At 48.5% G+C, this 23,403-nt stretch overlaps 1 protein-coding gene and 1 long non-coding RNA gene across 3 annotated transcripts in view; both read left to right on the forward strand.

Moving 5' to 3' along the window:
• Positions 1 to 21,246, forward strand: part of FAM174B (family with sequence similarity 174 member B) — a 90,614-nt gene extending 69,368 nt beyond the window's left edge. The window contains exon 3 of the mRNA XM_013978276.3: positions 18,202 to 21,246. Within this exon, the coding sequence (XP_013833730.2) occupies positions 18,202 to 18,235 (34 nt within the window). The 3' untranslated portion in view covers positions 18,236 to 21,246. The remainder of the gene's footprint in view (positions 1 to 18,201) is intronic.
• Positions 5,192 to 16,870, forward strand: LOC146401793 (uncharacterized). 2 transcript variants are annotated; one of them, XR_014810938.1, is made up of 4 exons: positions 5,192 to 5,404; positions 9,570 to 9,701; positions 10,120 to 10,179; positions 16,732 to 16,870. It is a non-coding gene; the product is annotated as an uncharacterized LOC146401793 (long non-coding RNA). The 2 variants fall into 2 exon arrangements; XR_014810939.1 differs by lacking the exon at positions 16,732 to 16,870 and adding an exon at positions 15,945 to 16,076 and having other exon boundaries at positions 5,343 to 5,520.
• Positions 21,247 to 23,403: the final 2,157 nt, after the last annotated feature.

Raw genomic sequence — 23,403 nt, forward strand, 5'->3', positions numbered from 1 at the left:
GGAACTCTTTGGACTCTGCTCTTAAATTATGGCCAATTTCCCTGTTGTGTAATGGCATCGAGTTCTTCCAAACTGGGCACCAGTAAGTCACCTTTCACCCCAACACAATCCGTTAACAGATGGTGTCTCTTGCCACTCCCCAGCCCTTCCACAGCAAGCTCGTCTGCTCAGGCACACCGTCGCCAGCTGACTCCAGAGCCTGGCAGCTGCCAGTCACTGACCTTTATCTCTGGTTCCCTACTGGCATCCCAGTCTCCAGGCTCCACCCTTCCTGTCCTTTCCATGCACCACTGACAAGCGATTCTCCCCTGAAACTGCTAATCTCCCCTGTAACTGGCTCACAAAACCTTCAACAGCTTCCCACTTCCCGTAAGTGAGCGTCCAAACTCTTACTCAGGGAGGGCCCAGAGCCTCCGTGGCCTGCTGCCATGTTTGCCCCTCGTCGGCAGCCACCTTCCCTCCCTGCACAAACATTTCTTCAATTGTTCCCAAGCACGTGGCCTGCAACCCCCATCGCCTCTCCCCATTAGGAGCCTCGAATCTCACTCGGAATCCAGCTTGGATCCCCCCTCTGCAGTTGCCCAGCACTCTTTAGGAATCTTCCAAAGGGGATTATCGTTTCCCCTAGCTGCCTCCTATGGTTGCCTATGTTTGTCCATCTTTCTCTCCAAAGACACTGTAAATTCCTTGAGGGCATGGATTGTGTTTCGGGGGGGTTCTCGGAAGCCTCAGCTTGCTCACTCTGCTGGCTGGTGGGTTTAACTCCCAGGGCCAGGTCAAGGGAAGCACAACCTTCAGTTGAAGAGATGCAACCGTCAGCTTAACAACAGTGTCTTCCAGCCTGGCGTGGAAGCAGCCTGGGCTGAAATGAAATGAGCAGGGAGAAAGGGCGAGAGGAAGAGAGCCTAGGGATGGCTCCTTGTGTTCTTGAGGGAAAGGGGCAAACTCTCTGTACCCATCAACAGGGAATGCCAACGCTGCCCCCACCCCAGAGTCGCCTGAGTGGAAACTACTGTCACTGTGCCTAGTGTTTCCTGCATGCTCCCCCAACAGAAAGGCCAAGTGGCTGGAAAACCTGGCTGCGGGTCAGTGGAGAAGCTGCTGGGGCTGGAGGTCATGTCACAAACACAACAAAGGCCACCCATTTAAGGGAAGTGAATGTCTGAAACAGACCTTTTACCACCCAGTGAGGGGAGGAGAAAAGAATGTGAGAAAAAACATGGACTCTCAGCAGAGGAGTTTCGGGCTTGGGCAAAGGCCCCTTGCCTGCCCGCACTCTGCCCACCCAGAGGGGGTTCACCATGGGGGAGGGGCCAGAAGACTATGCCTTCCTTTGACCAAAACTAAAAGGCTCTGTCAAGTGATTCCCAGGGTCTCACCCTCTTTAAACTGGAATGGAGCGTCATCACAGGTGTCTCCAAACACTGGCCAAACAGGCAGTGGGTGACATCCCATCCTCCTTTGGGTTCTCAGGGTCAGGGATGGTCTCTGTTATGCAAAGGGTTTTCCGGGGGGAGAAACAGGGTTGAAATCTGAAAGATGGGGTCCTCTACGCGGCCGGGGGGCAGGTGGACAGGCTGGAGCCCAGCCCTGAGTGGGCTGCGGTGCCAAGGGGCCATTGTCCCGGGGATGGGACAGAGACCCCCCCTCCCCCCAGCACCCCGTGGGATCTGATCTTCTCTTCCTCCATCTCCGCCCACCTCTCCCTGTTCCTTTCTCTCCTGCCAGAGCTGCGGGCACCCGGGGAACAGGTGTAGTTCACCCCACAATCTTGTAAACAGTGGGGAGAGAGGAGAGGAGGGTGGGGAGGTTTGGGGGAAGACGGCCATGAAGAGGGATGTGGCCAAGCCCAGTCCATGCCCAGATAGATAGATATCTAGATACTTTGCAGGAGTGGAGCCCCCTTAAGAGGCAGAGCAGAGGCCAGCCTCCTACAGGCTCCCCAGGGGGATGTGGCCAGTGCAGAGGGGGGCCCTGGGATCTGTTCAGATTTGGAAATTTCCTCGGCATCCCTTGAGAATAAAAGACTGCTTGCCAGGGTGCAAGGCTGAATTAGACACTGCTCACATGGCAGCGTTTTTCACACTGCCGGTCGCAAACCATTAGTGGGTTGTGAAATCAATTTAGTGGTTTACAGCCAGCACTTTAAAACAACAGATTAGAAACAAAAGCCTCCGTGTATTGCATATAGAAAGGGTGATTTTTTTTTTTTAATATATGTACCATACCTATACATATAGCTCTATTATACCTAAATATCTTTACTGGGAGGTGATGAAAAGGCACATTTATTTCTTAGGGTGATTTGGGGGGGTCAAAACAAATTGAAAACCACTGGTCTAGACTAGAACATAACAGCTGGGACGAGCCAGACTTGGAAGAGCGTCCAGAGAGAGCAAGCCCAAAGTTTGGGGCCTCTTCTGGCCTCATGGACCTGGAACCTGGGTTTAGGTGGCCACCCTGGGGGACCCCATCTCTCCTTGGTGGGAGGATGTGCTGGGCCCTTTGTGTGGGAAGGATTGCGAGGAGGAAGCTCCTTTGGAGGATGCTAATTGTACCTTTTGTTGTTGAAATGCCACAGCTCTTTATGGCTTTGGGGCTCACGTTAGAGTCTGAGATGAACAGACTGGAAGGAGAGATCCCGGGAGAACCTGGAGAAATGAGAGGATGGGGAGGCAGAAGGGAAACCAGGAATTTGTCAGGAGATGGCAGCGGCCTTCCAGGACATGCTAGTTGAGCTTAAGGGCTGAGCAGGGACAAGTACTCTCAATTCTTTAGTAGGCTCTGCTAAAAGCATGAAGTTCAAGATTCACTGGAAGAGCTGGCAGTGCTAGGGTTGGGAGCCTTCTTCTGGCAGATCGGGTTCAAAGGGCCCCCACTGGGAGCCCATTAGCAAAAGCACAGAGGTCTCGGGAGGGGCCAGGCCCGCCGGATTCCTCACTCAGAGCCAGGCTTTTGGCCAGCTGCAAGCCGCGGTAGAGAAAAAGAGTGCAAGACTTTGATCATTCACGGCAGGACAGCTTCACAAATGACTGAGGATTAGAGAAGAGTGTCCAGAATGCTGAGTGGGAGGAGAAAGAATATAAACACGTGTGCTCCTGTGCACGCATGATACGCCCGCATGGCATCTAGTGGCCACAGCATTCCGCCAAGGCGACGCCCTGCGTGAAGCATCCTTGAATCAGGGTGGTGGGAGTGTTATACAGAGACATGGCACGTCACTAAGGTGATAAGTGACACAGTACATCTTGCACATGACCTTAAGTATAGACCACACGCTTAATTTAGTTAGAATGATTTCACCAAAGGTTTCAGAATTTGTGCTTGTAAGTCACTGCAAAAACCAAGACAGGTGTCATGCCCAGGGGGTGTGGGCAGCACACAGAAATAGCTGGGATCAGGATTCTAGTGTTAAATGAAAGCTCTGGCTTTCGAAGCTTTGATAACAATGTGCGTTCTTCTTTGCTTCTTTTAAAACCCCTCTACTTCCCTTCATTCCTCCTGCACCCCATCCCTGTTCCTCATTCCCTCATGCACCCTGCCTCCCTTTCCTGGGCTATGCATCTCCCTGGCTTTCAATACACCATGAAGAGGGTAGAAAAATAACTGGACAAAGAGAAAGTATGGATTTGGGTGTTGGGTCGAGTCTGGGCTACTTCCCAGGATGGGTTCTCAATCGATGAGACCTTCCTTTTACTGCCATTTGGCAATAAGCTCAAGGATCCAACTGGGATTCCTTGCTGAGCAAAGGCCATCTGTGAGGCCTTGACTGTGTTGTTGTCACTTTCATTATTCCGGAGTTGGCTTCACTGTGCCTGGGGAGGGATCCGAGGAGGAGGCCAGCCAGAACCCCTGCCCTCCTCAAGGCTCTAATCTGGTGGGGAAAGCATGGAAACGGAGACATGGAATAGAGGACAGCGACAGCTGGGATGAGACCGAGAGTGTGACCGTCAGGAATAGAATCACGCTGTTGTCGTTGCTTTAACACGGGGTGTGTTTTGCAGATTCAACTTATTTCCATGTTAATGGAGAAACTTTGAGACCCTTGGACGCATTCTTCCAGATGCTGCAACTTTGACCGTGTGAAGTTCATGAAACGATTCCTTTGGGGCAAAGGGTTCCCAAGAGGACTGGTATTAGATGGCTGTGGAAACAAAACAACTCATTCAGAAACCTCCTTGACTGTAAACACATTTTATAAAAATCTGAGGCCAGCATGCCTGTCACCTCTCACTCTGAGGTAGGAGAGAGTAAGTACGGAAAGGACTCAACCAGGAATCTTAATCAATGGTTTGCCCCTGAGGTTCCCCAGCTCTGCACCGAGGTGCCCCAGGGGCACTGCAGCCAACTCCCAAGAGTGCCATTGAATATGTAAACAATTGCCAAGTGCACACAGTGATATCTATCAGGCTCCAAGCTTTTTTTGTTTGGAACTAACTGCTCATTAAAGGAACTATCAGGCACTTAGCCGAGGGGCACTGGAAAGCCTTCCCAAGGCAGGTAGTGCCCCTCAAATGGAGACTATTGGGCCACCATTGTGGGTTTGGTGTGGTGTCAGCACGTACACAATCTCAGGGCCCATGGCAATGGGTCCACTCCCAAATGCCTCCTCCGTTTCCTCTGCTGAGACTTGGCACTGGCCTGGTCATTTGAACTTGCCCATTTGTTTCTATAAAGTAGTCATATCTTTGGCATGAGCTTGATCTTGATTTTGATTCATGGTCCCTACCTAGAATTCGGCCCAGAGGCAGCCAGGACTCCTGGCTTTGGAGCTAAGAAGGAGCCAGTTAGTGCAATGGCTGTGGCAAAGGCCATGAGTTTTCATCCTCGGGGCAGACTTCCCACGTGAACACACAAAGGTCAGCAAGGTCTGCCTTAAGGCCACCTGATAAAGATGGCTGTGCCCCCACTTTCTGGACCTGGAGAAAAGGTCCTCCCATTTTTCCCCGTGGGCCCCCCAGCATGGTCTCTGATGACCTCCCTTCTCCCATCAGCTTTCCGCTGCAGGCCCTGAAGTATCCTGTCCCCCTTTGTGCCCCTCCCCGAGACTGTGGGTCCTGCCGTCCCCCTGGCTTCCCTTGACCATTGCCTTCAACTGCCGTTGGAATTTTCTCTCGCTAGAATTCTCAGCGGTTGGTGGCCTGGTTCTGCAGCTGGGTGGATTATCAGGCCTCAGGGAGGTGGGCCATCCAGACCTCTGGGAGGGGACCTGGCAGTGAGCACACTGGAAATGCCCAGGGGACGTGTGATGAATCCACTTAGGAACTTATTCCCTGCACGGGTTCTAGGCCAGTCACGGCTGCATGTGAGAGCCCTCTGCTCACTGCCTGATCATTTCCCAGGTGCTCTCCCTGCCTTAGCTGAAGAAAAACTTGATGTGGGAGCCTTGGCAGAGTCAGCAGAGGTTTGTGGGCTGGGGGACTTCGGCCTCCTCGTCCTGCTCCTTCATGCCCCCCGGGCTGTGCCTGTGTCTTGCCCTGGCTCTTGTGTCTTTTGAGGGGGTGATGGGTGCCCACAGAGGTGAGCAGGGCTGCAGGGAGATCTGTGTGCTGGATTTTGTCCTCTTTCCCCCTTCTCACCACTACGGGGACAGGAGACTGCCTGTCTCCAAGGTGGAGGTGTCCACTCCTCATCTACCTCGTTCTGGGGACCCTGCCTCCCCAGGTTACTGCATTCTTTTGTCACCAAGTGTGTGCAGGGGCTGGGGGGTTGTGGTGGGGAGCTGAGAGAGGCCTGGAGAAGGGTTGCCACCTACCCTGTGTCAACACCAGAAGACTATTTTGGAGGTGAAAAGAAGCCCTGGTCTTTTCCACTTTTTTTGAGTGTTGAATATTAAAAAGAGAAATGGCAAAAAATTGGAACAAAAATTGTAGATGGTATATTCCATGTAAATGCTTAATAAATAATTTTGTTTTTTTTTTTTTGCTTTTTTAGAGCCACACTCGCGGCATAGGGAGGTTCCCAGGCTAGAGGTCAAATCCGAGGTGTAGTTGCCAGCCTACGCCACAGCCACAGCAACGTAGAATCCAAGCCATATCTGCAACATACACCACGGCTCATGGCAACGCCAGATCCTTAACCCACGGATCGAGGCCAGGGATCAAACCTGCATCCTCATGGATGCTCGTCAGATTTGTTAACTGCTGAGCCACAATGGGAACTCCAAACATCTTTTAACATCATACAAATAGAATGGCTGGATAGACCTTCATTTGGAGAGAAGGTTCATGGCCAGTGGTTTGAGGCTCCTGGTGAATGAGGTTTAGCACATGTGACCCTCCAGTGCACTCTGCTCCCCTTCACTCACCGTGGGAGGTTCAGGCACACTGGGGGAGGAGGGGGGTCTCCTGCTGGAGGGCTCAGGGCTGGCTCGCTCCATCACCAAGGCCTAGAGATCAACTCTGTGCCCCTGGGCAGGGGATTGGAGCCCTGTGGCTGGGAGGGTTTCCTTTTTGGGCTGGGGTGAGCAGCAAAGGGACACAGCCAGGCTGGTGCCTGGGAGAGGGACCCCTCCTCCAGGTGGGGGCCCATCACAGGGAGAACTGAGCTGTAGTTTCCAACATGGGCAAAGGCACCTTAACAGATGGCTTCCACTCGGGCCTGAGATGGTTTTGAACCTAAGCCAAAGCTTCACTGCTGGGCCCAAGTTTCTGCTGGCTTCCTTCTGTGATGGTAGCAGCTCTGGGTTCACTTCAGGAAGTGCCAGCAATGGCCAGGCATTGTGCTCAGACCTGGAGATAAGTAATTGTCCCCAACGGATGACTTGGGAGGAGGTCAGCACAGGTGTGCTGGTCACATCCATGTAATGAGGCGAACCCTCTGGTCTAGTCGTGACCCAGTCACTGAGGAGGGCCGCCCACTCAGGGCCCTCATTCCTGAGCAGTTCCTGGAACAGAGGCGCCTGGGCTGAATCCTGATGAAGAAAGGACTCAGAGTGCTTGGGAGAGAATCAAGGGATGGGCCTCCAGCGTGGGCAAAGGCACAGAGGGGTGACAGTGGAGACGTGAAGGGAAGTGGTGGGAGGTGGGCGTGGAGAGGGAGGGCTGTTATCACATAGAGACTGGTGAGCAGCAGGGCCTAGACGGGTAGGGCAAGTTTTTTCCGATGGAAATTTGGCTCCAATCCGCAGAGAACAAACCTAAGAGGGGCTGAGAAGCCACTGCAATGGATGGGGCGGGAGATGAAGTCCAAGTGAGGGGGGAACGGGGTCGAGGACCTGAGTGGAGGAGAGGTGAGTGATGGTGTGTGTAGGAGCGGCCCCCGGGAGATGCCATCAAGTAAGAAAGGAACAGAGTTGGGAGGTGGGGGTGATGATGACAAGGTCTATTGTGGCCTCAGGGGAAACAGAAGGGAAGGTGTCTGTTGCTCTTGCCCCGGCCCGGGCCTCTTGAATAAGAGCAGATGAGAGAGAGGTAGTCCAGGGAGGTGAGGAGGGGAAGAGGGTGTGGGGTGAGCACAGATTCCTGGGGACAGATGTGTGAGGGGCAGGCAGAGGCGGCTGGGGTGTAGGTGGGGAGAAGAGCTTGGTGGAGAATCCAGAGAGTGCCGTAGGGGGCTGTCCCTGTGTGGCCACTCCTCCTCCTCTCCCACCAGCCTGCAAGTGGTTCTTTGAGGGCAGCGATCTGGCTTTTCAGGGTTGTTAACCCTTATGGTGCCTGACACACAATAATCACAACGTTGGTGTTTGTTAAATACATTGAGCACAAATACAGCACGAAGGCCAGAAAAAAGGGGGGCCTGAAAATATCATCCAGTGTGTTTGGCAACAGGGGAGAGGCATTTGCCAGACCCTTTCTGGGAAGAGATGGGAACTGGTAGAAGGATGGAGGAGTGGATGCAGGTGGAGTTGGGTAAGGTGGGGGGGTGACCAAGTAGAGACAATGAGTCTCCCTGTTCTTTCTAGAAGTTTGACCAAGACGGGAAGCATTGGAACATTTATGAAAAATTAAAAATAACTTTTATTGTTCCTCCCTGCCCCCACCAAACCCCCTTCCCCAATGCATGTTCCTTGTAGAAAAAGTAGGAAATAAACATATGTAAGAAGAAAATGAAAATCACCTATAATTCCATCCATTAGAAATACGTACTGTTAACGGAGATTCCTGAAAAAACTAGAGTTGCTATATGATCCAGCAACCTCACTCCTGGGCGTATATTCAGAGAAAACTCTAATTTGAAAAGATACATGCACCTAAATGTTCATAGCAGCACTATTTATAATAGTCAGGGCATGGAAGCAACCTGAATGTTCGACAGATGAATGAAGAAGCTGTAGTATACAGATAGACAATGGAATATTACTCATCCACGAAAATGAATGAAATGATGTCATTTGCAGCAACATGGATGAACTTAGAGATTATCATACTGAGTGAAATAAGTCAGACAGAGGAAGGGCAAATACCAGATGATATCGCTTATATGTGGAATCTAAAAATGCAAATGAGGGAGTTCCAATTGTGGCTCAACAGTAGCAAAGCTGACTAGTATCCATGAGGACACAGGTTCAATCCCTGGCCTTGCACAGTGGGTTAAGGATCTGGTGTTGCCATGAGCTGTGGTGTAGTTTGCAGATGCAACCTGGATCCGGCATTGCTCTGGCTGTGGTGTAAGCTGACAGCTATAGTTCCAATTTGACCTCTAGCCAGGGAACTTCCATATGCCATGGAGTGGCCAATAAGAGAAAGAGAGAAAAAAAAAGAAGAAAAAAGAATCTGAAAACATATATGAAATTGAATCATTTTGCTGTACACCCAAAACTAATACAACATTGTGAATCAACTGTACTTCAATAAATTTTTTTTTTAAACAAACAAATGTATAGTGTTAAGTCTTGGAGTCATCTCCTTCTAGACTTTTTGTTTTTGATAGTAGAAATGGTATTTTGCAGAACGGTCTTATTTTGCAACATATATTTTTCACTTAATACTTTTTTTTTTTTTTTTGCTATTTCTTGGGCCGCTCCTGCGGCATATGGAGGTTCCCAGGCTAGGGGTCTAATCGGAGCTGTAGCCACCGGCCTACACCAGAACCACAGCAACGTGGGATCCGAGCCGTGTCTGCAACCTACACCACAGCTCACAGCAATGCCAGATCGTTAACCCACTGAGCAAGGGCAGGGACCGAACCCGCAACCTCATGGTTCCTAGTCGGATTCGCTAACCACTGCGCCACGACGGGAACTCCCTCACTTAATACTTCTTGAATACCTTTCTAAGCTACTCTTATTCAGAACACCCTTGACAATACTATCTACCTATCTACTATCTATGATTTGCATGCTTCAAAAATGCAACAGGTATAAAAGAGTTTTCAAGGAAAGTTGCCTTTTCTTGCCTGCCTCCCAGCCACTCTGCTCTTCTTTCTGGAGGAAAATGATATTACCTCGCAACATCCATTTTGGTGGTGAGATAATATTCCCATGCAGGTATATTCCAAAATTTATTGAAATAGCTTTCTGTCATGGAGAGTTAGGTGCTATTTAATTTTATTTCACTATTATATGTAAGTCCATGATGGAAATCCTTCCAGTAACATCTTTGAACACATATCTTATTTTTTTTTTTCAGAGTAAGTTTCTAGAAGTGGAATTTTGGGGTTAGAAGGAAGAACTAATTAAACAAAACAAAACAAAACAAAGCCTTTCAAAAACAGATTTTACCTCCAAGGAAGCTGATGTCAATTGACACACCCCAAAACATGTGAGTGCCTATCCCCACCAGCTGTGCCAACTTAGTGGGTAGGGATGCTCATGGAAGCCTCCAACCCTCACTGTGGGTTGCACTATAGGAGAGACTAATGGCACCTTGAGGGACAGTAGGGGACAAGGGGTTGAGAGAGCAGTCCTGAGTGCCTGGGAAGGGCTGACTCGGCAGAGGAGCAGAGAAGATGGAGCCATGGGAGGTCCTGGTGGCTATGTTGTTGGTGGATGCTAAGCCAAGGACAGGCTCTTCATTTCCAGAAATCCCCAGGCAGAAGGGAGGGCCCCAGGCCATGGTGGGCATAAGGGCCTCAAAGAATAGGAACCAGAGGCAAGTCCAGGGACAGCTGGTACCCATGCTGGATTTTTGTTTGCTTTTCCCCTCTTAAGAGGCAATCCTGTGATTTCTTCACTGACAGCTTCTGATGTGCTGGGAGGGGTTCCAGGAGCAGTCTGTTGGAGTCAGTGAATGCCATTAGGTAAGCAAAGCCCTCCTCTCCCTAGATTTTGTCCCAGGCACAAGGTCTCGGGTGAGAGCTCAGGTCAGGTGCACTGCGAGGTAGGGCTCCTGGATACCCGACTGGGGAAAGAAGGCTATGGGCTGCTTACAACACACACCCAAATGAAAGAGGAGTCAGAGGAATGCTGAGGAAGCCTGCCACTCCCTCACTCATAAATCCTGGGTCTTTCAAGCAAAGATGGACCTGGAGGTAAACTTAGATGTTGGGATAGGCAAGATTCCCTCAGCATCCACACTACCTTTGGGACACTGTCAACATTTTCTGCTTTCACCATGCCACCCCCAAAGGAGCCTGCTCCTCTTTTTTTTTTTTTTGCACAGTAAGCTATTTACAGTTTTTCCTTAAAAAAAAAAAAAAAACCACACACACACACAAACACCAAAAAAGACAAACAAGGTAATTTGGTTTACAATATGTAGTAGTTACTCGCTTTTGGGTTAGGGTTGCTAGAGATCACCCTGCATTGCTTCCAATCTGACTCCAAGTTCAGGAGCCCAAATTTAACCCCTCCCCTCCAGGAGCACCTTCAAGGACTGAAATTCACATCCCAGAGTGCTGGAACCAAGAAGAGTCCCCATACCTCTCTGTTACAGCTTGCTTGTTCCCAATTATTAATTCTCACTGATGATTCTTTTCAAATTCCCAAGGCCTTGCTTTTGTTGCAGGCATCATTTCCAGAGCCTGCACTCCAGCCAGATTCTTTACTGGTCTCTCAGTAGCTTCCTTGGGCTGCTGTAACAAATTATCACAAACTGAGTGGCTTAAAACAGCACAGATGTACTGTCTTGTGGTTCTGGACCCTCAGAAGTCAGAAATCAAAGTGTCAGCAGGGCTGGTTCCTGCTGGAGGCTCTGAAGGAGAATCAGTCGCTTGCTTCTCTCCTGGCTTCTGGTGGTGGCTGGGAACGCCTGGCATTCCTTGACTTGTAGATGCATCTCTTTCATCTCTACCTCCATCTTCACATGGCCTTCTCCTCTCTATGTGTCTATGTCTATCCTCTCCTCTTATGAGAACACCACTCATTGGCCCACCCTCATCTCATATGACCTCATCTTAACTAATTACATTTGCAAAGACCCTATTTCCAAATAAGGTCACACCTTGAGGTTGTGGGGGACATGCATTTGGGGGAGTCACCCTTCAACCCAATGTAGTCACTCTGCCTTCAGACACTTCCATCCACCAATCCATTACATAGACCTTGTCAGAGCTATATTTCTTGAACCACATTTAGCAGGAGCATTTCACCCTCCCTCTAAAACCCTTCGCTGACTTCCCACTGCCAACAGAATAAAGTCCTATCTCTTTAGCTCAGCTTTAGAAAACTCAGAACAGTCTGGTCGCAATGCTATTTTTCGGATTCCATTTCTCCAGTTCTCCTGTTCACACCCTCCGATTTTATTTGAAAGGTTTTCCACTTTGTTGAACATACTGTAAGTGCTCTTGTCTCCTGCCTGGTCCTCTGTCCCTAGCCTAGATTCTGTCCTTCTCAAACACCCATGTCACATCACACTTTTTTTCTCTTGTGAGGACATTTGCAGTCAGTCAAGATCAAAGGGCTCAGTTCTGCTCACAGACTGACTTGACTCCCCACTCTTCACCACTTCTTGGTCTCTAGTGAAGCTAGCCTCTGCTGCTGGAATGAACATATATATATCTCTATACATATCTATCTATATATTTTTTTTAACTCAAGGATGAGCCTGGGTCTTATACTTCTTTGGGTCCTTAGATTTGAAAGTGGTGTGTTGAATCATGTGGCTTTGTGGTAAATGGTGGTGGATCCTGTTGCTGGGTGAGCTTGCCAGGGGCTTGGTGATTAAGGCTGTTACGTTCAATGCAGTAACCAGAGCACCTCATGCCTACAGCCCTATGATGTCTGGAGCAAACAGAGAGCCCTGTGCTGAGATGAAATGAGGGGAAAGGAGAGAATAGTTGTTACCTCATGAGTTAAGGGCACTAGTCTTTCAAAGGAAGGGTGAAATGACAGAACTGCTGCAGGAGAAGTGAATCCTCAAGGCTGGATGCCAAGGGGCATTGGGCTGGTGTGAGGGAGTTGTAATGATCCCTGGGGAATGCCCTGCCCCCACTCTCCTGAATAGAAAGTTGGTGAAAGAGATGCTGGTGGGGGTAGGGACTGGGAGGGAGGTATAATTGGAGCCATATCATGCAATGAATGGGTTAGATCCCAACGCCTTTCACTATTAGCTTTAATTGATACTCTGAAAAGTTGGAAGTAACTAGGTGGTTTCATTCCAAATATTATCAGTGTCTTTTGCTAGGCATTCCACCCCTCCCACCCCCAAATGGATGTGATTGGCCACTGGCTCTTCAAATTCTCTCTCAAAGCTTTGCATCTTCATGGGTACACATGAAGAACTTGGTTCATCCAGAAGCAGATCTCCTCTAAACTTCCTTGTCTCTTGCACTCTGTTCTTCCTGTCTGATTATGCTTCGGTTGCATCAAAGCCCTGCAGGCATTGCCCTTGGGAATCAAGAAGTAGTCCACCCAAGAGAGAGGAGAGGAGGTATAAAGAATTGGGATGAGAATTCTGGGCAGATGCTCACAGTATGGGCTCTGGGCTGAGCCCACTGACATGTGATATTCTGCTTTTCAGACATACCAAGACAAGTTTCCAACATCAAAATCTTTGAAGCTAGCAGGGCTTCTTCTTGATGGGATAGGTTTGACAATGCTCCCTTATGGGGTAGGTTTAGAAACCCAAGCTTAAAGAAATAGCTGGGGAAGAATGTTTGCATCTCGAACTGTTGATGGGCAGCTTGCAGTAGTAGTTCTGAACCTTGCCCTGTTGACTCATAAGTCCATCAGTATGGTCTTACCTAGCTGGGTGCAGAAAATATCTGTCTTATTGTAAAAATAGGCAACCCTTGACTCCATTAAAAAAGTTATAGTTTCTTAGACATTTCATCTCAAAGGTTTGCCAGTTTTCCTCCTGATAAATTGCCAGCTTGGATATTTCAGCAGTCAGTAATCAACACAAGAGGAAGGATTTAGCAGAATTTCCTTAGTAGATCAGTCTCCCATGCAAAGTACTTGTTTGCAGGTCTTAACAGCAATTCCGCTCAGGTTCAAACAAAGCAAAAGTCGACCACACAGATAAGAATGATTCCAGCTGAGCTGGTCCTATCCATCTACACAAAGAATATGCATGGGTTTGAAAGGTTTTGAGATTCAGGAAGGGGAGAGGAGATAGGAGGAAAAGGATGCATTGTTCATAATTCTGCTCTTAAGCAGTGATTTTTTTCTCCACTGCTCCCTATTACTAGAATTTTCCATCCACCTCTGACAAAAAAGAAGTACAAAGAAGATTTGATACCAAGTAAAACATGAAAAGATCTTGCAATGGTTCAGTGTCCTGGTTGTGACTTGGAATTACTCATTAGATTAAAAAAAACCACCCATGCCCAGGTAGGCTTCACAGCTGAGTCTGGAGCAGAGGTGGCTGGTTACTGTGATTCTTCTTGCCACTTGCCATTTCCATTGAAGGAGACTGGGTTTTGTCCAACTCTTAACTTCTGAAACATCGAGGTTTCTGGGTAGTTGCTCCTGTGTTTCTTTTTCCAACTAGACAGTGAATTACTTGAGGGAAAGGATGATATCCAGTTGACTTTACATCGGCAGGATTTAGCTCATAAGAAGATGTATACTTTTTTTTTAAAATGACAGTAGTTTAAAAACAGCAGGACTCTCTGTAAGTGTAGGACATTATACTCATGTTTTCCTTCAGAGCATGTAAATTTTTTTTATTATTATTTTCCCACTGTACAGCAAGGGGGTCAGGTTATCCTTACATGTATACATTACAATTACATTTTTTCCCCCACCCTTTGTTCTGTTGCAACATGAGTATCTAGACATAGTTCTCAATGCTATTCAGCAGGATCTCCTTGTAAATCTATTCTAGGTGGTGTCTGATAAGCCCAAGCTCCCGATCCCTCCCACTCCCTCCCCCTCCCATCAGGCAGCCACAAGTCTCTTCTCCAAGTCGACAGAGCATGTAAATATTTTATATAAGGTTGCACCAGGACTGGGGTTCTGATTCATAGCATGTGGGTGCGGATGCTGGGGATGGAGAGTGAATTAGTTTCTTATCACTACCATTACAAATTACAAGAAGATGAGTGGGTTAAAACAACACAGATTTATTATCTTACTCTTGTGCAAGTCAGCATGTTCAAAAGGGGCCTCACTGGGCTAAAATCAAAGTGTAGGTAAGGCTATGTTCCTTTAAGAGGCTCTAGGAGAGAACCTCTTACTTACCTTTTCCCATTTCTAGAGGTAACCTGTATCCTTTGGCTCCTGGTCCCTTCCTCCGTTTTCAAAGCTAGCATCATCAAATCTCTCTCTGACCTTCCTGCCTCCCTCTTTCACTTCCAAGGGCCCTTGAGATTATACTGGGCTCACCTGGATAATGCAGGATAACCTCTCCATCTCGAGGTTACCTGAATAGCAGCTGATGTTCCACCTGCAACTTTAACCCCCCTTGCTATGTAACATAAGGTGTTCACAGGTTCTGGGAACAGGACAGGGATATCTTTGCAGTGTAAGCAACATTGTGTCCACTGCCAAAGGGCACTTGGGGACTGTCATCTGGTGTCCTCATTCTACACTTGAGGAAACTTGGGCTCAGAGAGTTTCTGTGAATTCAACTCTTTTTTCCCCACAGGAGGGTAAATTCCCTTTGAGGCTGGACCCCAGAGCCCTAAGCAAGACTTAGTAGAAGGCCGTTGGCTTCCTCTTCCTCTAGTTCTTCCTTCTACACCTGTGCCTCAAGGCTTTCCTGCCCCACTCGGGGGCAGGGGTGGGGTGGGGAGTGGGGTGTTGGGGTTGGGGGCACATGGGGCACACCTCCCCCTCAGCTAGACTGAATGGAGGGTGGCCACTGTGTGGAGTCAGAGAATGGATGTGTATGTGAGAGCCTTATTGTTTTGGCAGAAGCATGAGCTCTCTGTAAGTGTAGGACAGTTGATGCCATGGAGCCCACTGGCTGGTGACCCCTGGATGTTGGAATCCTGGAATTTCTCCCCTAGCACGTTGGCCAAGGGGAGCTAGGGCATGAGCCCCAACCAGCTGGCTCACAAACGACAGTGACACTGTGGCCCGGGAAGCTGTGTGGGTTTCTCAGTCTGGAAACTCTATTGGGCCAGGGCTGGCTTCTGGCAAAAGAAGGTTTCAGCTCCCAGGTGTCCTCTGAGGAGATGCTGGTGATTCCAGTATCAGAGCCCAAGTTGAGGGCAGTAGGGGATCAAGTAGGCACAATAGCGGGTCTCCTCCTCTCAAATTCAGGGTCAGAGGAGAGGACCCTGCATGAGACTTTGCTTGGAAAGAACAAGCCAAGATCTGGGGGAGGCCAAGGGAGGGGGTCCCTCCATCCATATCCCTCCATATTTCACACAGCACCTGGCCCTTCACGCTCACGACTGTATGCACAACCACATGCCAATGCGTGCCTGGCCTCTGGCCAAGGACTCAAGGGTCCAGGAAGGACCTGGCTTGGACAGTGAATTCCTCAGAACTCTGAGAGGATTCCAGTCTTGAGAGGAAGATGAGGCATTGAGGAGAGACCACTGGCCTGACCAAGGAAGGAAACTGGGGGAGCTGCTGTGACTCTGCGGAGTCACCTAGGGCCGCAGCATGTGCCTGAGTCCCACCTGGGGGAGTCGCCTCAGTGTAGTACTACAGAGTTCCTCTCCATCCCCAGCAACTGGTGAGCGATGCCCAGGGGCGCGTGGTGAGAGGCGAAGCCCGGTGTCTCCCCTGCAGCCAGAGCCTGAGCCCTGTGGCTGGGACCCTGGAGACTTGGGGTCACAATGCGTGAGTGTTCCTGCTCCTGAGAGGAAGTCTTTAGCACGGTGTACTGACCTATATCCAGTGTTCCCTAAGGGATGACTTGAGATTTGGAAAGAGCATTTGCAGGGAAGTGTGTACGGATGAAATTGGGGAGAACATGCTGAAAGGACACCAGGATCTGGCTGGGTTGGTTATTGCGGTGTTGGGGGAGGATGGAGGGGAGAGGGCGCTTCCAAGGAGACCCACTGCCAAGGAAGAATGGGGAGAGGGTGCTCGTCGTCAGCCTGGGGGACACTTCTTTTGTGAAAATGAGCCCTAGCTGGGGAGTGATGACCAATGATGCTTATTACCAGGTAGTGAAGGAGGTGCTCTGTCCCCACAGCAGTGCCAAACGCCTGTGGACTTGGGGGAGGAGAGAGGCCCAACACACCCATAGCTGCAGACAAGCTCCCAAGGAAGAGTCATTTCAAAAGCCCAGCAGCCACCCCTCTGGCTTCCTAGCTTCTGACCCAGATGCCCAGTGGGAAGCCCCTCCAGGGCGTGGGGGGAAGCGGGTCCTAAGGGACTCAATGTTCCCCGTAGCCACTTGGGCTCAGGGCCCTCTGAATGTCTCCCTCAGAGGCTGGGCAGCTACCCTTGATGGGCCCTGGACTCTCCTGCCAGGAGTTCCTGGGGTGGGAATTAAGATTTCCTTTCAGGAACCGAGTGTTCAGCTGGAAGAATGTAAAGTAAAATGATCCACGAATGTCCTTACTCCTTCTCCTGGGGATCCTGGCAGCTCGTGAGATGTACAGACTGGAATAAGAGAACCCAGCAGACGTGGAGAGGGAACAAGAGGTAAGGTCTGCGTGGAAGCAAGGCTGCTGGGCAGCCTCTGAGACCCTCTTCCTGGTGGTGAGAGCTGTAGCATCCTGGGAGCCCACTGGATGGAGCTCACGTCTTCTGGGCCAGGGGCTGCCCCTTGGGGACCAGTGAGCTTGTCTGCATCTGGCCAAGTTTGGGTTTCTTGGAGGGACCCTGACAGCCTCTGTGGTGGAACTACCTATTAGTGGAGACTGGCTCTTGAGCAGAGAAAGGGCTGTAGGTTCTGGAGCAAGAAGAGCCCCCCACCCGCCACCAGGATGTCCGCATGGATATAGCGTCCATGTAGATGGAGTCCACATAGATGGGTTTAGCTGAGAAAGCCCAGACCTCTGCATGGCATCTTCCAGTAACTTCTGGGAGAAACTAAAAACTTTGGAGAAATTGAATCCTTTTCTAGAATTTCTATCCTGAAACCACCAGTCAGGTTTCTGTTTTGAACCCAGTTAGCACAGGGGTTAGATGATAGCTGTCAGGTAATGTGTTTGAAAATCTTGATACGGTGAAACGACCATCATTATTTTGAAGTTCTGTGATGTATGTAATTGGCTGTGGCTCTAGATGAGTTTCAGTTTGCTTTGTCAAAGTCGATAATGTGGCCATGAGCATTACCGTAACCTCATGAAACCTGTGGATTTATTTGGGAAGCAAAGACACAGCCATTGGGTTGGGTGTTTTCACTTAAGAGCAGTGTGCTCAGAAAGGTAGAAAGCAGTGGTTAAGGACACAGCCTCTGAGGTCTGCCGCCTGGCTTTGGGTCTCCACTTTGCCTCTGAGCGTGACTTTGGACAAACTCCTTCATCTTTGTCCCTCAGTTCCTTTGTCTGTAAAATGGGGATAAAAGCGATATCTCACTCCTAGGGTTCTTGTGAAGATTGAATGAGTTAATAGATGTAAAATAGATAGAACAGTGATTGGCATGTACTAATGACTCCAATGTCAGCTAGTGTCATTATCTCTCATTTCATATCAGTGCTTGAAAAATGTATTTCCTTCGTGTGGATTTTGCAATGTGCTTTTAGAGGAAAATTTAGTCCTTCCTTTTTCTGTCCTGACAGTGTGCCCGCCCAGGAAATGAGATGGTTTATGTTTTGGGACAGATGATTCTGGAAAGATGTTAGGGATGTTCCATGGGGATGGAATCTGCACCCGGCACCACTCATCTGCACCCGGCACCACTCATCTGCACCCGGCACCACTCATCTGCACCCGGCATCGGCTCTGTGCCCTTTACAACAGCGCGGGCTTTATAAATGGTTGATGAATAATTTCTGTACACTCACCAAATTATTTTTGGTTGTTTCTAGGTCCAGAGCCCAGGAAAATGTCATTGGAGAGTAGCCAGCATGGAAATCCCACAGCGTCCCTCCCTCTGGCATTCTCAGATCCTCTGGAGCTGGGAAGCTGGCATTGAAAAAAAAAAGTGAAGATTTTTGAAGCTGCTGCAATGGATTTTCTGTTTCTTTCAAGATTCTCTTGACATCCTCTCTGCTGAAGGCTCACCTTCTTTGCTATCAATACTGAAGACAATGGCGGCATCCGTGAGGCCTGGGGTCTGTGACTCCCAAGCCAGCTGTGAGATTTTAGTCGAGACACTTGGTATCTTCTCAGAGAAAAATAAGAATGTCATAGCCATCTCAGTTGAAGGGATAGAGCTTATAAAATGTTTTGAAAATAGGAAAAGTGGCAAATTGGTCTCCATGATATGTAGAACTTGATGTCACTTGCTCTAAAAGTCAAAATCTCAGTGAACAAAGTCAAAATCTCAGCGACTCCGAGTGCTGTTTACCTGTGTTGTGTTTGTCCATCCTAACTGTTCTCCTGTGGTCCTAGGGTTTTTTTTTTTACCATAATAGCAAGAAGCCTTTCATCTATAGAGTGCTCTCATTATATTTGTATCAAGCAACTCCTTGCATCTTTCCCACTCTTCAAATGCATCATTGGTTATTAGTTTAATTTACATATTTATCTTATTTTAATATCTTGGCCCCTGAGACAGTTGGCCCCTCAAGTTCCAGCCCACAGATCTCAACCTGGTTGGCTTCCCCCTCTCCCCTTCTCCCCCTTACTCCCCACAACCCAGGGCTGCCAGGTGCTTCTTTGAACGGAGGGGGTATCAGAGGTATAGGAAGTACAGCTCGTGAGTCTTTTTAAGCTGGAGGCAGAGGATGGCCTTAGGATGACCTTTTCAAAAGCTGGTCTAGGGCCTGGTCTATCATGAGATCCCTCTCCCAGGGTTAGTGGCCTGGGGGCTCCTAGCAGTTGACCCTCTTCATTGTAGGAAGGATAGACTTGGCTTCTCCCATGCCCCGAATGGCATGTGGGGCGGTAGTGGGGAAGCAACAGTGGTTGAAGCAACTCTAACCCCAGAGCTGCCTTGGACTGAGACGAAAGGCAGGGGATAAAAATGGGTGGGAGTTGGTGCTTTGTATTTTTTTTTTTTTTCTTCCATTGGAAGGGAGGGAAGTTGTGAGCGAGAGTAACAATGGCTTTGGAAAGGAATGTCATGTTTGTTTTGAAGGAGACAAGAGTAGGATGGGAAGTTAGCCTGTTCTTTCCCAAGAGAGTTTACACTGTGGCTCTGGGGATAAAACGGCTGCTGTTTCTGAGTGCTTGTTATCCATCCGGCATGGGTGAGGCACCACTGGAGAACTGGGTATGGATTTCTTGAGTCGCAAACTCCAGTGTACATGAAACACCGTCAATAATTCAGTTTCTATCCAGGGTTCCCATTTTAAAAAATCTACCAGTAGAAATGATTGATTCAAGATAATTTAGCCAGGAGTTTCCATCGTGACTCAGTGGTTAATGAATCCGACTAGGAACCATGAGGTTGCAGGTTCGATCCCTGGCCTCGGTCAGTGGGTTTAGGATCTGGTGTTGCTGTCAGCTGTGGTGTAGGTTGCAGACGTGGCTTGGATCCCGCGTTGCTGTGGCTCTGGTGTCGGCCGGCGGCTACAGCTCTGATTCGATCCCTAGCCTGGGAACCTCCATGTGCCTTGGGTGGGTGTGGCCCTAGAAAAGACAAAAAAAAAAAAAAAAAAAAAAAAAAAAAAAAATTCAGCCAACCTGGGGTTTCTTAGCATGCTTGGAAATTGGCAACTTTAAACTTTTATAACCCATCACCCTTTCTCCAGAGATTTGCATCTAAGATCTGAGGGGCCATAACAGATACTGAGCGGTGGTCTTGGGAGCTAGTTCCCTTGGATCCTACCCTGACAGGTGCGGGGCTGTGGGCCTTCTCCCAGCCACTTCTGTCTGTGGCCATCCCAGCTTGGCTGTCCTGAAGCCCCGAGAGGCTGCAGCCCTGGGACAGTTTTGCAGTAGGTTGCCCTCCCTTGCAAGCCTGTGGGCAGATCTTTGGTTTGCTAGGCCGGTGTGGGCCTCAGGGACTCTGCAAAGCCAAGCTATCCTGCTCCCTCACCACCCACTTGGGCACTGGCCTTACCTTGGGAACCCCTCCATCTCTAAGGTGCTGGTGCAGTGGGGGTACTTCCAGCAAGTCTTCCTCCAGACGCACTTTATGCCACCATTTGGCTTTCTCATCTTCTCCAAGGACACTGTTTGCCTTCTCTTTGCACCTCACCTCTAACAGCTCAGGCCTGGGCAGGGAGTGGATGCCACCTGGGTGAAGAAGAGTAGCGGCAAAGATGCACAGACAAATATTTTTTTTTCTTTTTTTTTGCTTTTTAGGGCTGTACTCACGGCATATGGAGGTTCCCAGGCTACAGGTCTAATCGGAGCTGTAGCTACTGGCCTACACCACAGCCACAGCAACGCCTGATCCTTAACCCACTGAGCGAGGCCAGGGATTGAACCCAAAACCTCATGGTTCCTGGCCAGATTTGTTTCCACTGCGCCACGACAGGAACTGGCAGACAAATATTTTCAAGTCTTGTGTGTCAGCTGCACATTCTCACTGCTTCAGCTATTCGGAAGTGTTTGCTGCATCTTCAGGAAAGCAGAAGCATATATGGGGGAGGTGGTTTATTCTCTATCACGAGGTGGTAAATGGCAGAAGTGGGGCTCAGAGCGAGGGCTTCTTCGCCCCATCTTGGTCCATCCACTCACCAGGCCCTGATGTCCAAAATGAATGCACTTCTAGGTGTGTGCTCTTTTAAGGGCAATATTGGGGTGCCTTGATCTTTTCCTCTTTCTTCAGCATTCTTTTACAAGTAAATTTAATGTTTAAATTAAAAAGAAGCAATTCTCTATTTTTCCTGAGGAGTTTTCTAAACATGCCTGAAAGGATCCAGAACTCCCAGGAGTCTTCAGGCCACAGGCACCCTACGATTAGATCTACGTTTCCTGAAGCAGCGGAGTTCAAATTAATAAAGGATTTTTTTACCCTATTCTGTTGTGTTATTGTCTTACGCATTTCCATAGTCCTACTTCCTATTCAAATGCATCACTGGTTGTGTTATTAGTTTCATTTACATTATTTTAATATTTAAAAATATTCTAAATTTAATATTTTTATTTAATATGTATCAATATATTTATTTAACATATGATAATAGCTATATATTTAATATGTATCATTAGTCTAATATGTTTCTGTGGGTTGAACTTGGAACTTTACCACAAACGATTGCATTATTTACTTTTTTTAAGGCTGCGCTGGCGACATGTGGAGGGCCCCAGGCTACTGGTCTAATCAGAGCGGTAGCTGCCGGCCTATGCCAGAGCCACAGCAATGTGGGGTTCGACCCTCATCTGTGACCTACACCACAGCTCACCAAAATGCTGGGGATCCTTAACACACTGAGCAAGGCCAGGGATCGAACCCACCACCTCATGGTTCCTAGTCGGATTCATTTCCACTGCGCCATGATGAGAACTCCCGTTATTTCTTTAGGAAAAATATTTCGAGTTTCTTACCCCATGTCTAGACATTTTTTAGAACTCCTGGTTTTTAGTGGGGAGACTTTTTATGTTCCAATATTAAATTTCTGAAAATTCTCTCAGGGGCAGACAATTTGAGAAAAATGTGCTATTTTATTGTGTTAGCCTAAAAGGCTAGTTCCTACAATAGTGTATATTGCTGGAAAATGTAGGCATGAAGTTTATATAACAGGATGGGTTATTAAGAAAACAGACTAAGGGAATGGTCCTCTTTGCCTATCCTCATCCCAGGCAAGAGAGGCCAGTGGCATTGGTTTATTCATGTTTTTTCACTTTTCCTAAGATTTCTCTTCACTGGTTATTATTTCATGTATATTTTAATGAAAACCAAAGAGATTGAATGAATCTGGGCCACTTAGTGACAAGTAGAATTAGTTCATTTTCAGCCAGTGGACAAATCAAGCCGCAAGACATTGGGTACCTAAGGCCCCTTGAGGGAATTATGGCCAAGAGCTGAGGAATCTGGGATGGCAAGAAGGGCTTGAAGAAGGCTTGATGGAAGTGGTACAACCCAAAGACAGTTTGCATTTTCCTCCAAGACTGGGAAAGGAGAGTGGGGGTTACATATCTAGAAAATTCAGGCTAGTGTGGCGTTTCACAGACATTTCCAAAATTTCAGGGGCACTGATCCTAGCTGAGGATTTGATTTTCCACATTTTTTTTTTTTTAAATACCAACCAGGGATTTAGGAGAAATGCAACCAATGTAGAAAAATTCTATACACAAATCCCAACCAGAAGGCCAAGTGGTCAAGGGAAAGGGCAGAATTTTTGACCTTTCCACTCAGCCTACCTCCAAATAAAAACAACGGAGATGGCGAGTCAAGAAAATGAGAAAGATGGAGCTCCTGTCATGGCTCAATGGTTAAGGAGTCTGACGAGGAACCATGAGGTTGTGGGTTTGATCCCTGGCCTGGCTCAGTGGGTTAAGGATCCCTGGCGTTGCTGTGAGCTGTGGTGTAGTTTGCAGATGCAGCTCGGATCTGGCATTTCTGTGGCTCTGGCATAGGCCGGCGGCTATAGCTCCGATTAGACCCCTAGCCTGAGAACTTCCATATGCTGTGAGTGTGGCCCTAAAAAGACAAAAAAAAAAAAAAAAAAAGAAAGAAAGAAAATGAGAAAGATTTATGTGAAGCAATAGGAGAAATGGGGGGGGGGGTGTCTGTGTCACACAGAAAACAGCAGAGGAAGATCTTGGGGTCAGGGCAGGCCCTGGGCTGGGAGGGCCTCAGCCAGTGGTGAGAGCCCAGCTTCTTTCTCCCCAGGTGAGACTATGTTGAGATGGATCTTACACCCAGAATTGCCCTGCAGGAACCAGCTGGCAGATGTCTTCTATGGGTTTAAACTGGCTTCTTCCCAGCTCACCCCCTATCTCTTGGTTTTCTCCTGTGAAGCTTTCTTTTTATAGCGTTTGCACACAAACCCTTGCTTCACAGCCTGCTTCTGGAGAGCCCGACCTAAGTCTTTAGTTCTTGACTCTGAACTACAGTGGAGGGAGTGCTCGTGGTTAGCTCCTACCTGCCTACTAGTCAGCATGTAGAGGTGTTCTTTAATTACGAAAATCTTTTGAGAAAGTCTCCCACCTTGAGCCATTAGTGGTTTGTC

This window comes from Sus scrofa, chromosome 7 (genome assembly GCF_054392235.1).
Source record: "Sus scrofa isolate SSC_HxYL_T2T_F1_AM1 chromosome 7, Sscrofa_HxYL_maternal_Yorkshire_Landrace_v2.0, whole genome shotgun sequence".
Classification (NCBI taxonomy): domain Eukaryota; kingdom Metazoa; phylum Chordata; class Mammalia; order Artiodactyla; family Suidae; genus Sus; species Sus scrofa.